The 12,847-nt window shown below is 45.2% G+C and overlaps 2 protein-coding genes across 3 annotated transcripts in view; one reads left to right on the top strand and one right to left on the bottom strand.

Moving 5' to 3' along the window:
• The window catches only part of NSD3 (nuclear receptor binding SET domain protein 3), a 97,569-nt gene extending 95,299 nt beyond the window's left edge, over positions 1-2,270 (bottom strand). For both annotated transcript variants that reach the window (XM_068970893.1, XM_068970894.1), the window contains exon 1: positions 2,194-2,270. The gene's annotated coding sequence lies outside the window, so the exon portion shown is untranslated. The remainder of the gene's footprint in view (positions 1-2,193) is intronic.
• A 4,053-nt stretch (positions 2,271-6,323) lies between these two features.
• On the top strand, positions 6,324-9,766 carry LETM2 (leucine zipper and EF-hand containing transmembrane protein 2). Its single transcript, XM_068971037.1, has 3 exons — positions 6,324-6,354; positions 8,019-8,099; positions 9,292-9,766. The coding sequence occupies exons 2-3, from the start codon at positions 8,053-8,055 to the stop codon at positions 9,764-9,766; spliced, it is 522 nt and encodes a 173-aa protein (XP_068827138.1). The 5' UTR covers positions 6,324-6,354; positions 8,019-8,052.
• The last annotated feature ends 3,081 nt before the right edge of the window (positions 9,767-12,847 follow it).

Raw genomic sequence — 12,847 nt, 5'->3', positions numbered from 1 at the left:
CTTCTGAAAGTGCTCTCCCAGAGTAACACTCTATAATATTCTATTTAATTTTTCCAAAAGACCAAGAACATATCTTAAAATTCTATTTAACAACTTGAAAGGATAATGCACTAAGATTAAGTCAAAATGTACACCTGGTTTGAGTCCATCATATTAAAATTTTAACAGGCCTTACTGGTATTAGAGAACAATTTCAATGTCAATATGATGGATTAAAGTTTGGATTCCCCCAATTACAATAATATAGCAAAAACAAAAGGTCACTCACATATTTAATCCTTTTCAGTATGAAAATGAACCAGGCTCCACTTAGTTTATCTAAATTTGTTAGTATTTAAACCTTTAGAATAGTAACTATTTTCAAATCACACAAGTAGATACATTTGAATACATTAGATTACTGTTGCTTTAGTTGAATACATTAGTTACTGTTGCTTTCCTGGAGAGTGTGATCTGAAGTTCCCACCAAAAAAACCTGGCACCTGAATGATGCTCTGAGATCTGCATGCCTGCTTCACAGATCATTGCACTGTGCTGAACTGACATTTGGAGGCTGTATTGAGCAACTGTAAGGAAGCAAAGGGAAGGGATGGAGGAGGGTTTATTTTAAAAAAGAAAACATTTAACACACCCATCCTCTATAAGCAAGAGCTATCAGAAAAACCTTTTAAAAATACACACATTTCTAATTTTCCAACACTTGAACTATAGTAAGTAGATACTCTACCACAGGAGACCTTCCAATCCCCTCTTATCCCCCACAGTGTTTTGCCAAGAGCACAAGCCCAAGTAAAACAACCCAGGCAATTTCCTTGTTTACTCAAAGAATTGCAGAAAACACGATGACTGCTTCGGAAGCTTCTGAAACAAACGCATTTCCAATATTTAAAAGACTTTTCATGATCATGCTTGAAATAGAGAGACTAGTTATGATTCCTTCACCCAGTATGAAATATACTTTTAACTTTATTAAAAGGGTTAAATTTTACACTGCAGCTCATTAGCATGCCGTGTTCGCAACCAGCAGGAAGAGGGAAAAGAGGTGGGAGAAAGCAGCGAAACACACAAGATGGAAAACATTACTACCTCCTTTGGTGGTTATGAATAATTTTATATGACCCCAAGATGTATGGGAAGAGTTCATGAATAGAAAGAAGGGGGGTTAAAAATCTGGACTGGCCCCTTCTAGAATCCTACTGATGTCGGAGACAAGAAGGAATTTATTTACACTGCAGTGCCTGGCAGCAAACATGGCTGCCCCTGCCCCCTTTAAATCTGAATAGTCTTCACTCCCTCACCAAAACCATCAAATTATGGCCATGGCTCTCCCTGTCTTGCTACCATTACAGGAACACACCTCCTCCTCCCTCAAAGCAGTAAAACCCACACCTCTCCATTTCACAACACCATAACCACTAGCTTCTCCATTCTCGAGCCTTGAAAGAAAACGCACAGAATACACAAATATAGGAACAAAAGGCTTTCCCTTCCTAACACTCCAGCAATCCCCCTGCCCCTTCTTTTCCTCCCACTCTGTGACGCTTGGTCCGTAGTTCTCACCCCTTGTCAACATTCAGTTCATTTCCTTCCCGAGCCCAATCCTGGGTTTCCCGGTTTCCTGAGTCTATTTCCTATCTTCCGATTGCATCCTGTCTCAATCACTTCTTATCCCTTTTTTCTAATCCACCTTTTCCTCCACTTCCATTCCCTCATAGCTCCCTTGGGGCCTCGTCTCTCCATCACATTCCTTCTCCTTCCCCTAGACTCTCCTCTAGTTCACACACTCCACCCCCAAACCTGCCTATTTCTCAGTCCGCCCAGGTCTCCCATCTCCGAACCCAACTCTTTTCCTCGCTCCCTGCCCTCTCCCCCGTTTCATCTTTATCCCCGCCCCCATCCCACCTCTACTCCCAATTCCCAGCTCAGCGCCACTCCATCCCTCATCCCAGTCCCTACCTCCCCAGTCCCACCTCCCAATCCCCTCCACACCCTCACCCGGCCCCATCCTTCCAGACCCGCCTCGAGCCCTTCCGGGCCACCCAGTGGTCCTCCCATCCCTGCTAAGGTTTTTCTCCCGATCCGGGTCCCATTCCTAGGTCGCCCCCTCCTCAGCCCTCCCTTCCAACACACACACACACACACACCCTCACACTCTTTCTCTCTCACACACATACACGCGCGCATTCACTTTACCTTCAGTTTGTTCCATTCTAACCCCCCGGCCGTGTCAGTACGATCACAGGAGAGACACGGAGGCCGGGAGTGGGGCTGGGGCGCGGGCAGCCGCCGGGGCCGCGGCGGGAGGAGGCGGAACCAAGCTAGGCCTCATGAAATCCCCGGGCTAGATTTCCCCCGCGCCGGACGCCTCTGCCATGGCCGGCTGGCACCGAGGAAGGGGCCACGGCCGGGCCGGGCCGGGGCCGGCCGCGCAGCGAGAGGAGAAAGGCTGCGGGGGGGAGGGTGGGCGGTGGAGCTGGAGGGATGGGGGTCGCCGCGCAGCTGCAGCTCCCACAGACCAGCCCGTGGCTGGCGGCCGGGCCGGGGCAGCAGGATCCTCGGGGCTCGACGCGGCCTCGCGCGCCTCTCCGCGGGCGATCAGTGTGGACAGTCCACCTCGCCCTCCGCCTCCGTCCTGGCCGCCCGCTGCCGCCGCCCGCTCCCGCCGCCGCCGCCTCGCACAAAGCCCCCCCCAACCCCAACTCTCCGGGCGCCCCCGCCGCCGCCGCCAAATCTTCAGCCGCTGATTGGCCGCTGGCCGCGGCGGCTGCCGGGAAATGCAGTCCGGGGCTAGGAGCGCCAAGGGCCGAAAGGAGGAAGAGGCTCGTCAGCCTGTGGAGAGGAGGAGCGCGGGTGGGGGTGGGGGGAGCCAGAAACGCGAGCCGCCCGGCGGAGTCTAGACGAGAAGTGAGACCGCAGGCGATCCGGGCGGAGAGACAGGAAGGCGCGATGCGGAGGCCGAGTGAAAAACAAAACAAAACTAGAGGACGGGGTGGAGGTTGGGCCTGTGAGGCCAAAGTGTGCTCGTGCGTGTTCTCTGATGCTTGAGGAGATAACAGCGTCTGTCAGTCACCCGACGGCGGAAGTCCTCGGGGTGACACCGCGAGGCCGTCCCCAGACCTTAGAAATCCCCCTGCAGACGGGCGCCCGGTTGATAAAGATGAGCGGGGCGTGGGGGGAGGGGGAAGGGGGACAGAGATATCTGTGCCTCCCTGACTGGCTCCCGCCCGACCGCTGTCAAAGAGGAGCTCCGCGTCCCACCCGGCGGTCTCAGACCGGAGCCCGTTGGGGGCCAGGCCCGGACGGTAGCTCTCCTCAGACGCCTCCCGGGCAGGCCTCGGGGCCCCGCACGCCCGCTTCCTGCTCGCCCCGCGGGCCCGGAGGTTTGTGGGTAATGGGGGGGAAAGGCGGCGCAGCCCGCACCCCGATCCCGAGGGCTCCCCGCCCATCACGTGCCGGGCCCTCGCCTGCTCGCCGGCCACACCTCCGCTTCGAGGGATGGGGGCGTTTGTCCTCGTCCAAGCTCACGCACGCAGGAAGGAGAGGGAGGAAGCGGGAGTCGAGATTCTCTGTTACCCTATATCCACCTCCCCCCCCATCCTAGGAAACTTATATGAAACAATAGAAGGTCTCAGGTTCGGGACACGGTAAACGAGTCTTGCAGGAATGTGACGGTTTGGTGATATTTCCTGGGGCCTGAGGATAATGACTTAGGAAACGGCAGCGCAGACGTGAATGTACAAAGGAAACACAGGCAGCGAGATGAGGAAACCAATACTCGGTTCTGAGAATCATGAAGTCAAATCACCCACTAGACGTTAGACTCTCCACCGACGTTACAGTACGGGACCTATTTGGTACTGTTACGGGCAATTCCTGCTATCTTATTATCTGTAAATACCACTTAAACAGGAAATTTTTCAAGTCCTACATATCAGTGATTTTCATGGTTACTAATTATGGATTCGTTTTTAAAAAGCACCAGCCTGTTAATAATGCTGTTATGATATTCAGAACTAAGCATCTCTATTACCATCCTTAACTATTTATACACCTATACTTGTGTGGTTGCTATGCTTGTGATTCCAGAAGTTAAAGGAATCAATCAAAGCACATTTTTCTTTGTTTTAAATGTCTTTTTAGAACACAAGTCTCCAAAGGGGATTTGTGAACTTATTTCAAATGTTTGATTCTATCTCCTGGAAAGAGAGGTTAAATTGGTCTCTTTTTTTTTTCTTTCCTAAGATCCTTTCTACCTAATCTTCTTTTCCACCTTCCTGTATCTTTCTTGCTTTGTTGATAAGCGATTTCCTTGGCCTGACACTTGGATTGTCCCCTTGAGGAGAATGTGGAAAATTATTCCCAGGGATTTTATTTTAATCTGCTTCTAAAGCTGTGCTGTCAGGAGTTTAAATTTATGTGAAGTAAATGCACAGTCTCTTCCTACATAAGATATACATTGTCAGTAATATTTGGTCTGGAGCCATATTTAGGGAAATAACTTAAAAAGAATTTCTATTTTTAGCATCTAACATGAGGTTCAGAACATGCTTTCTCTTCATAGAAAGTGAGCAAATAGCTCATTAAGAAAGCAACCTACAATTCTTAGGGCCAAGGTTAGGAAGAAAAAAAATTGTTTTTCTCTTCTGAAGATTATATTAAGAAACTCATTACATGATAAATAACTTATCCTGAAAGTAAGAAAAAACCCACCAGGTCTGGTAACAGAAGGCAGACACTGCTTTGAACCAATGGATTTCAATAAGGAAGATTCTTAACCCTTCCCTTTTTAAAATGTGATTGCTGACATATGGCCATGGTAGAAAGTCTAGCTCATCTTTCAAATACTGGGTTTGGAATCGCTCGTCTGGTTTATGAATACTTAATGATTTTCACTGTGCCTGGTTGTAAATGAATACAATGCATGAATAAGAATAATTTCCCGGTATAAAATGTCTCCCAGGGAACTGAGAGGAATATTTTTACATCTTTTATGATCTTTTGCAGAAAAGCACATGTGCATGATAATGCAGTGATTAATTTATGAAATTAATGTGAAAAGTATACCTACCTAGCCTTTTAGAGTTCAAAATTTACCATTGGGAATTTTCAGAGAAGGAAAGGTACAGAAACCAAAGCTGTATAGATTTTAATTCTAGAATACATAGAACATTAAGGGAAGCCTTTATGTGGAAAGTTGGCCATCAGACATGCACAATGGGCCCTCTAGTGGCCACACCGAAAAGTTTTGCCCATTTAACATAGTTGATCTATTTGGTTATTAGTTAAAAAACAATGCTTTGTGGATTAAAAGCTGCCTTCATTTTTTTTAAAGAATGAAATTTTATACCCGTCAGCTTTTATTCTTACAAATGCGCAGCCCAGATGAGTAAAGTTTGTAGTCAGTTACATGTTAAGAGAAGCCTTCGTGTGAAAGTGATTCCTTCCTGTCTGGTGTTAGTCAAAGGAGACCCACCAAAATTGTGTTTTCCTTCTAGAGTCAGATAAAATGGATGGGTAGAGATAACTGGGGAGCGAAAACATTTTTACATCTTTCACGTTCCCAAAATGACTCAGTTCCCCAACCTGGGAACTGAAGTGCCCCCAAACCTGCAGTGCTAATGTCACCGCACGACTACTATAATATACATTTTAAATACTGAGATTTCTACACTATTGAACATAAACAATGTCTGTTAAGAGAACATTAATAAAGCAGTTTTCTTTAGTGGAATTCATATTTCCATATGCAGATTTCACAATATTCCAGTTTTTGACCCTAGAGATAGGAGAGGAATGTCTTCCTCACCATTCCCGCCCTTTCTGCCATTCCCTCTCCCTGCTATTTTCCCCGCCCTCAGTGGCGGAGTTGGAAGGTGGAGGGGGATACATCAAAGTGATGTAATTGGTGACTCCCAGATGGTTACCATGGCGACTATCAGGCATATTATGCTACTGGTAGAGTAAGAGCTTCTTCCATCTAGTCTTCAAGAAAGGGTTTTGGGGGGTGGGTGGCGGACGGATGTGAATCCACAGCCTACAGAAGACGGACAGGCAGGGTTGAGCCTCCCAGCAGACAACTCCTTAAACTAAACCCCGTAGACGAGTCGTTTCTCCGGTGGGAACCAGACTTCGCTGCCTCCTGAGCTGCCACCGCGAAGGACGCCCTCGCGCCCCAGAATCTGCGAGCTGATTGGCGGGTGGTGTCGTCACTCACAGTGACGTGATGGTGGAGGAAAGAGGTGGAGCCATAGAGACTTGGCTTCTGGCCCTTCTAGCTGGGGGAGCCGGGGGAGGAGGGGCATTGGGAAGGCACTGGAGGACTGAGGCAGCCGTTCCGGGAGCCGGCCGGAGGAGGTAGGGGCGGGCGGGCCAAGTCCTCAGGCTGTTACTCGGTGGACCGCGCCCGCCTGTTTTCCGCCGGAGCCCGCTCCCCTCCGTATCCTGCTCCTCCCATCGGCGCCCAGATTTCCCCACATCTTCCAGGCCCCACCCCGCTCTCTCCTCAGCCCCTGACCTCGGTCCCCTACCCGCGCCCCAACTTTTGAGATCAGCCTCCACCCACCGCTCCTTCTGTGCTTCATTTCCTGATTTCTTTTCCGCACCCTGCACCCCGATGCTCCTCGCCTTCCTTCCATAAATTCGGACCGCCAAAGCTCGTGGTCCCACTGCCTGCACCATCCCCTTTCCAAAAAAACAAAGACCACCCCCCCCCCCCAGACCCTACTACAGCAAACACAGCCCATCAATGCACAAGGCGCACAAAAGCCATCTGCTGGGGAAGCCGAGGGCGCCTTTTGCCCCAGTGTCGCCGAGAATCAGAGGCAAAGGTAACCCAGAGAGCCTGAGGTCCGGGTGAGCTAGAGCCACGGTGCGGAAGGGCAGGCGGGGCTCGCCGACTTCCCCGCCCCCTCCCCTCCTCGGCCCCGCCCCGCCTCGGCCAGGATCCTGACCCTCCCCGCCTCGGCCCCGCCCCGCCTCGGCCTCGACCCCTCCCTCCAGGGAAGTGGTTGCTCAGAGCAGATTAACTGTCCCCCTCCAACTGGAGACGACATGCCCTTGCTCTGGGTTCAGATGTTCTGGAGTATCATTTGAATTCTTGTTCAAGACGTCAGCTCTATGGTTGAGGTTTCCGACCAGGAGGGACTGGAACTCCTTTCCCAGCTGCTGGAAAACTGTTGACAGTGTGAGAAACTAATTCCCTTGCTGTCTTTGGCTGAAAAGCGCCGGTAGGATGGTCAAAAATTTTGGGAAAGCTTATTTAAAGGTTTAAAGCTCAGTTTGGGTTTCCCCTGTGGCTCAGCTGGTAAGGAATCCGCCTGCAAGGCGGAAGACCTGGGTTCGTTCCCTGGATTGGGAATATCCCCTGGAGAAGGAAAAGGCTACCCACTCCAGTATTCTGGCCTGGAGAATTCCACTGACTGTATAGAGACACGACAAAGAGACACGACTTTCACTTGGGCTCTTTAGAGAATCGTTAGCGTAGGAAACCAGGCTTCCTCCACTTTTGAATTATTGGTAGGTATCTTGCATATTTTCACTGATGAGTATTTTCAGTTTTTAAAGGTTTGGCAGCAGCTTGGCCAAATAACGAGTAAAGATAATTGAAAACAAATGCAGAAAATTTACTGTCTACTTGTAATTTTAGGCTACAAATAAGTGTGTCTTGATCAGTTTCTTGGACACTTGGCAACCATTCAAGTAAATTACTAAGTACTATTTACCATAAATCAAAATATCTTCGAAGACCATATCATTATATGAACATCATTGTATTAGAGATCATTTCTATGTGTGGGGATCTAAAAGTACCATTCTCAGATCCAGGGCTAGGAAAATATTACTCCTGATTGGTGGAAATGAAGAATGAAATTGGAAATGAACTTGAGGGAGATTTTACACTTTGAATAGAATATGCACATTTTCTACCCTTGAAGTAGTTGATAACACTTAAATCCTGGTATCTGAATAACCGATATGTTTTTAAGGTATTGAATTGTTTACTTACTCCTTCTGCCCAGGTCCCTATGTTGACTCGTTGAAAAAAATATAAATATGGCCTTCTACAGTTATAAAACAGTCTTAGCTATTGCCCGGACAAGGTAAGCCTTGGGATTCCCTCCTCCCTCCACTATTTATATGAACCTTATTTTTCTAGATGGAAAAGATACATGTAAAAGGATAGACTCAGTACACAATTAAAGCTTTCTTGGTTTTAATTGTGTTGGCTTTTAGGAAGCAGGCATTTTAATGTATTTAAACTTACCCAGATTTTCTGTATGCTTTAGAACTCAAGCTGAATAATTTTGTAAAAGTGTGGAACAGGTAAGATAGAAAATGTAATGGCTTTAGAGTGACACCACTGTAACTGATGAATGCTACATGCAGCCCTTAGATGTAAAAAGGAGTAAAATGGCTGGCAAGCAAGCCAATCCTAGGGCTTATACCTGCCCCAGTAAGGTCTGTTATCACTTACTTATTCCAAAGAATATTCACTGAGGACTTACTGTGTGCCAAATACATTGTACATTTTCCCTTTGGGCCATTCAAAAAGTGCTTTATCTTGGCAAAAATAGTCTGAAGGAATGGAAAAAGCCATCTCTTTGCGAAAAGAAATCTCTTTGCCAGAAACTTTCTTTTACCTAGCTGGGTCTTAATTTTATTTTCAAATAATCTGATGTGTCAGTTTAGCTGAAGATTGTGAGTTGTTGCAAAACTGGAATGTAGAGATCCCTGACTGGGGAGCCTAATTCTAATTCTTATTCCCAACATTCCTTAGGAGTCTTAGGTGAATAACGTTTCAGCTGTAAGTCCTTATTTGAAGGAGTCCCTGGGCACTGCATAGACAAAGCAGTATTATGTGATTGGTTAATCCCCACAGGGACCATAAAATGTTTCATTCAAACAATATTTCTATCATCAGTAGAGTAGCAGAAAACACAAGTGTTCCACCTGCTTAATGATAATAGACAAAACTTTCAGACATAGCCCCGGATGGAAAAATGTTTGCTTTTTAAATTAATAGTCACAGAGTTTCTAGCTTGTAACTCAACAGTTATCCTCAGGACTTAACTTATTAATATATCTCATAGAGTGTATCATTCACCCACAAAGCATACGGTTACTCAGATGGACTAAAAAGTTGTATTCATTCATTCATGAACATGATCAGCTTTGAAAAATACAGGATTAAAAATGATTGTTTTATTTTTACCAGATAAAATATTTATTTCTTTACTCTTTCATTCTGTAATAGTACGTGCTTGACTCAGAGGCTGTTGGTCTTTATTCCAGATTCCCTAACCATATTGTCCAGCCTACCAGCTCTTCTTACTCCCCATCATTTGCATTTCTTCACTTACCAGATTGCCATTTAAACAAAACCTATATGAAGAACTATGGAAGCAAAAAGTACTCCCATCCAAGTCAGTTAGGCAATAAAGTACTTCATTTACGAGCCAGAATCTTCCAAGAGCTGCACACTTCAACTTGCTGGTTGCAGGAGGTCCCCAATAAGCATGAACAGGAGCAAACAGCAAAGAAGCCTCAGGTGCCAAGCCCTCAGCCCGCAAAAGAAGCGGGCATGAGGATTAAGGAAGGAAAGCGATCTTATAGACAAATAATTATGGATGAACTGAAATATTATTACAATGGATTCTATTTGCTTTGGATTGACACCAAAGTTGCTGCCAGGATGGTTTGGAGGCTGTTGCATGGACAGGTGCTGACCAGGCGAGAGAGAAGAAGGGTAGGCAAGAGTCATATTTGAGAAAGAAAATATAAAATTGAAACGAACTGTTGATGAACCAACTTTTAAATTCCTCTGAAAAAACCCCAGAGTAGGAATAGTAATTCACGGTGAGAACCAGAGTTTCTGACTTATCTGCAACCGACTTGCTGTATACCTATAGATGGGCTCTTAAAATGTGTGTATAGTTGCCCATGGAATGGTTATAATTGTGTTTTCTAATTTCTCCAAGGAGTTGAGAGGCTTCAAGTTTGATCTGTGCATCTGGAGTGGAAACTGCTATTAATGTATTAAGTGTATGCATTTGAAAAATCAATTTTAACAGATACCATGTTATTAAAGTACTGACTTAGATGAAAGCTCAGAGATGCCAATAATATGTTTTGATTGTCACAGATTTCCTTGGAGATATCCCATAATCATTACTTCTGAGCTAAGGTACAGAGGAAAATCCGGCCTTTCCATTTTATAAATAGCTGCCTTGGGTTTTTAATGCTTTCAGGACTGAGGCAGACTTTTGTTTTTGGCATGGCCAGAAATAATGGATATTTGCATATGCCTTTAATTCTTTAGCTGCTGAGAACCTGTGCTGATTTCTTCCGCCTGGTTCCATTCATGGTGTTCATCATCGTCCCCTTCATGGAATTCTTATTGCCAGTGTTTCTGAAACTTTTCCCGGAGATGTTGCCATCAACTTTTGAAAGTGAATCCAAAAAGGTATGAGGATTTTGAAAGATTTTAAAAGAATTAATAGAGTTTTATCTTTTTAAGAGCAGTTTTTAGGTTTACAGAAAAATTGAGCAGAAAGTAGAGAGAATGTCCATCTACCTCCTGACCCCTGCTCCTATTTCCCCTATAAATTTTTTTAAATTATTTTTTTAATTTATTTTTTGGCCACACAAAAATTAACTGTGACTAGATGACCAGCAGACATGATTTACTCAAACAGACCCTTGCATGCTTATGAGTAGCTCCTGAGCGGAGGGTGTCCTCCTCCTCCTTTGATGGCCACTATGAAGGTGAAGGGCTGCCCAACCGAGACAGCGCCTTCATTCTCTCCATCTCGGCCATTCTGCCAGACAGACGGATGAAGGCATGGACCCTTCCCCATGAGAGAACAAAGAAGGCAACTTTTAAATCAGACTGAGACATGTTTCCCTGCCTCAGTGACCATGGATCTGAGATGACAGAATGGTAGAATTTTAACCACACTGTTTGAAAGGCATTCTGGATAGAAGGACTAGCGTTTAAGATGCCTTAACAGTATAAAAGCATATGACATAATCAGAGACCATAGACTGGTCCTCTGTAGTTGGAGCAGGGAGCACCAGGGGATCCATGGGAGAAGATCAGACTCACATACTGTTCTCGAGTCAGGTTGGAAAGTATCCACCACCCTCAGGAATTTAGACTTTGACTATGGTGATTGATGGAAGGTGACTGCAAAACAGGGGATGAGAAAAAAAAAAAAGTGATCTATATTTTAGATCAATCTAAATCATCTAATCAATCATGATTAGAGCTATATTTTAGGAAAACAGTGTGTTGGCAGGAAGGATTAAAGAGGATGGTGCCAAATGAGAATCAGGTGGAATGTTATTACAGTAGCATGAGAGAGAGAGAGGGAGGACAAAACCTGAATTATAAAAGTTTCATCAGGAGTAAAACTTTGAAGATAGGTTTGAGACAGATTTAAAGGGTAGAATCAAATTGCAATATTTAACTGCCTGGCAGTGGTTTGAAATTAGTTTACTTACGTTTAAAGTAGTCAGGGTCTAGGATTAATACCATGGGATTCCAAGGAATATGTATGTGGTGGGTTTTTTTTTGTTTTGTTGTTTTTGACTGCACCATGTGGTATGATAGATCTTAGTTCCCTGACCAGGGATTGAACCTTTACCCTCTGCAGTGGAAGTGCAGTGTCTTACCCACCGACCTGCGGGGGAAGTCCCCAAGGAACATGTTAGTGAATGCAGAAAGAGGTGGGGGATGACGTAGTGATTTATCTAAGTATTCCTCTTTCCTCAACATTGCTTGTTTCCTGAACATATGCACACACATATCACGGCCACAGGATTAGAAAATACTTTCTCCTTTGCTTTGTTCCATGAACAGAGGGAGAGAGCAAGAGAGTGAAGATGAGTACCTAGCTTTCTGCTTACACAAGGTCCCAGCGCCACGTGCTTCTCTTTCATTGCCTGATATACTTTTACATTAATTTGTGGAGCTACCTGGAGAAGGAAATGGCAACCCACTCCAGTATTCTTGCCTGGGGAATCCCATGGATGGAGGGGCCTGGTGGGCTGCCATCTATGGGGTCTCACAGAGTCAGGCACAACTGAAGCAACTTGGCAGCAGCAGCAGTGGAATTACTGGTTTATTATTGACGATGTTTGTCTCTCCCATTAGACTAGAAGTTTCCTGAGGGCAGGAATTCTTACCTGTTTTTGCCCATTTTACCCTAGCACCTAGCACACGGTGAATGTTCAATAGATGAATGAAATTGATGGTTGCGTGGGTTTTAATCATGGTTTTGCCATTGTGTGATTCTAGGGGGCTGATTCTTCTAATTCTAAAAAAAAACCCAATGATTGCTATGATTTGCTTGTCATTAGAATCTCTTGGGCAACTTAATGGGGGGAAATACATATATATGTATATGCATATGTATGTATATAAAACACATTTATTCCTGTTCCTCTGTATCCACCCTGATCATGGTTATTTTGAAAATACTACCACATTATATCTCTGGTAGTGAATAAGGATTTAGAATTAGTGGTCAACATAATGTCTTAAGAGTATGCATTTAATTCTCTTCTACGCAGTGCTTTTTTATATGTTATAGCACTTCATTATTTTGTAATTAATTGTGTTTGTTTTCTTCTTAACCTGTAAGGTTCATTAGCTTAACTTCCTACTTTGGTTTGTGGCCAAGGAAAATCTAGGGTCACTCAGACCAGGGGTCAGCTTGACCAATGACCTAGATGGTTTGCACCAGGTTAAGAGATAGTGTGTATTTTATTCTAAAGAGTGACAAAGGCTTCCACTGAGGGAACTATTTTGAACCCATCCAATATTTATGATGATTGCATTAAAGAG

The sequence above is a fragment of the Capricornis sumatraensis genome, chromosome 4, assembly GCF_032405125.1.
Source record: "Capricornis sumatraensis isolate serow.1 chromosome 4, serow.2, whole genome shotgun sequence".
NCBI lineage: Eukaryota > Metazoa > Chordata > Mammalia > Artiodactyla > Bovidae > Capricornis > Capricornis sumatraensis.
This window is presented reverse-complemented; position numbering and strand designations above follow the sequence as displayed.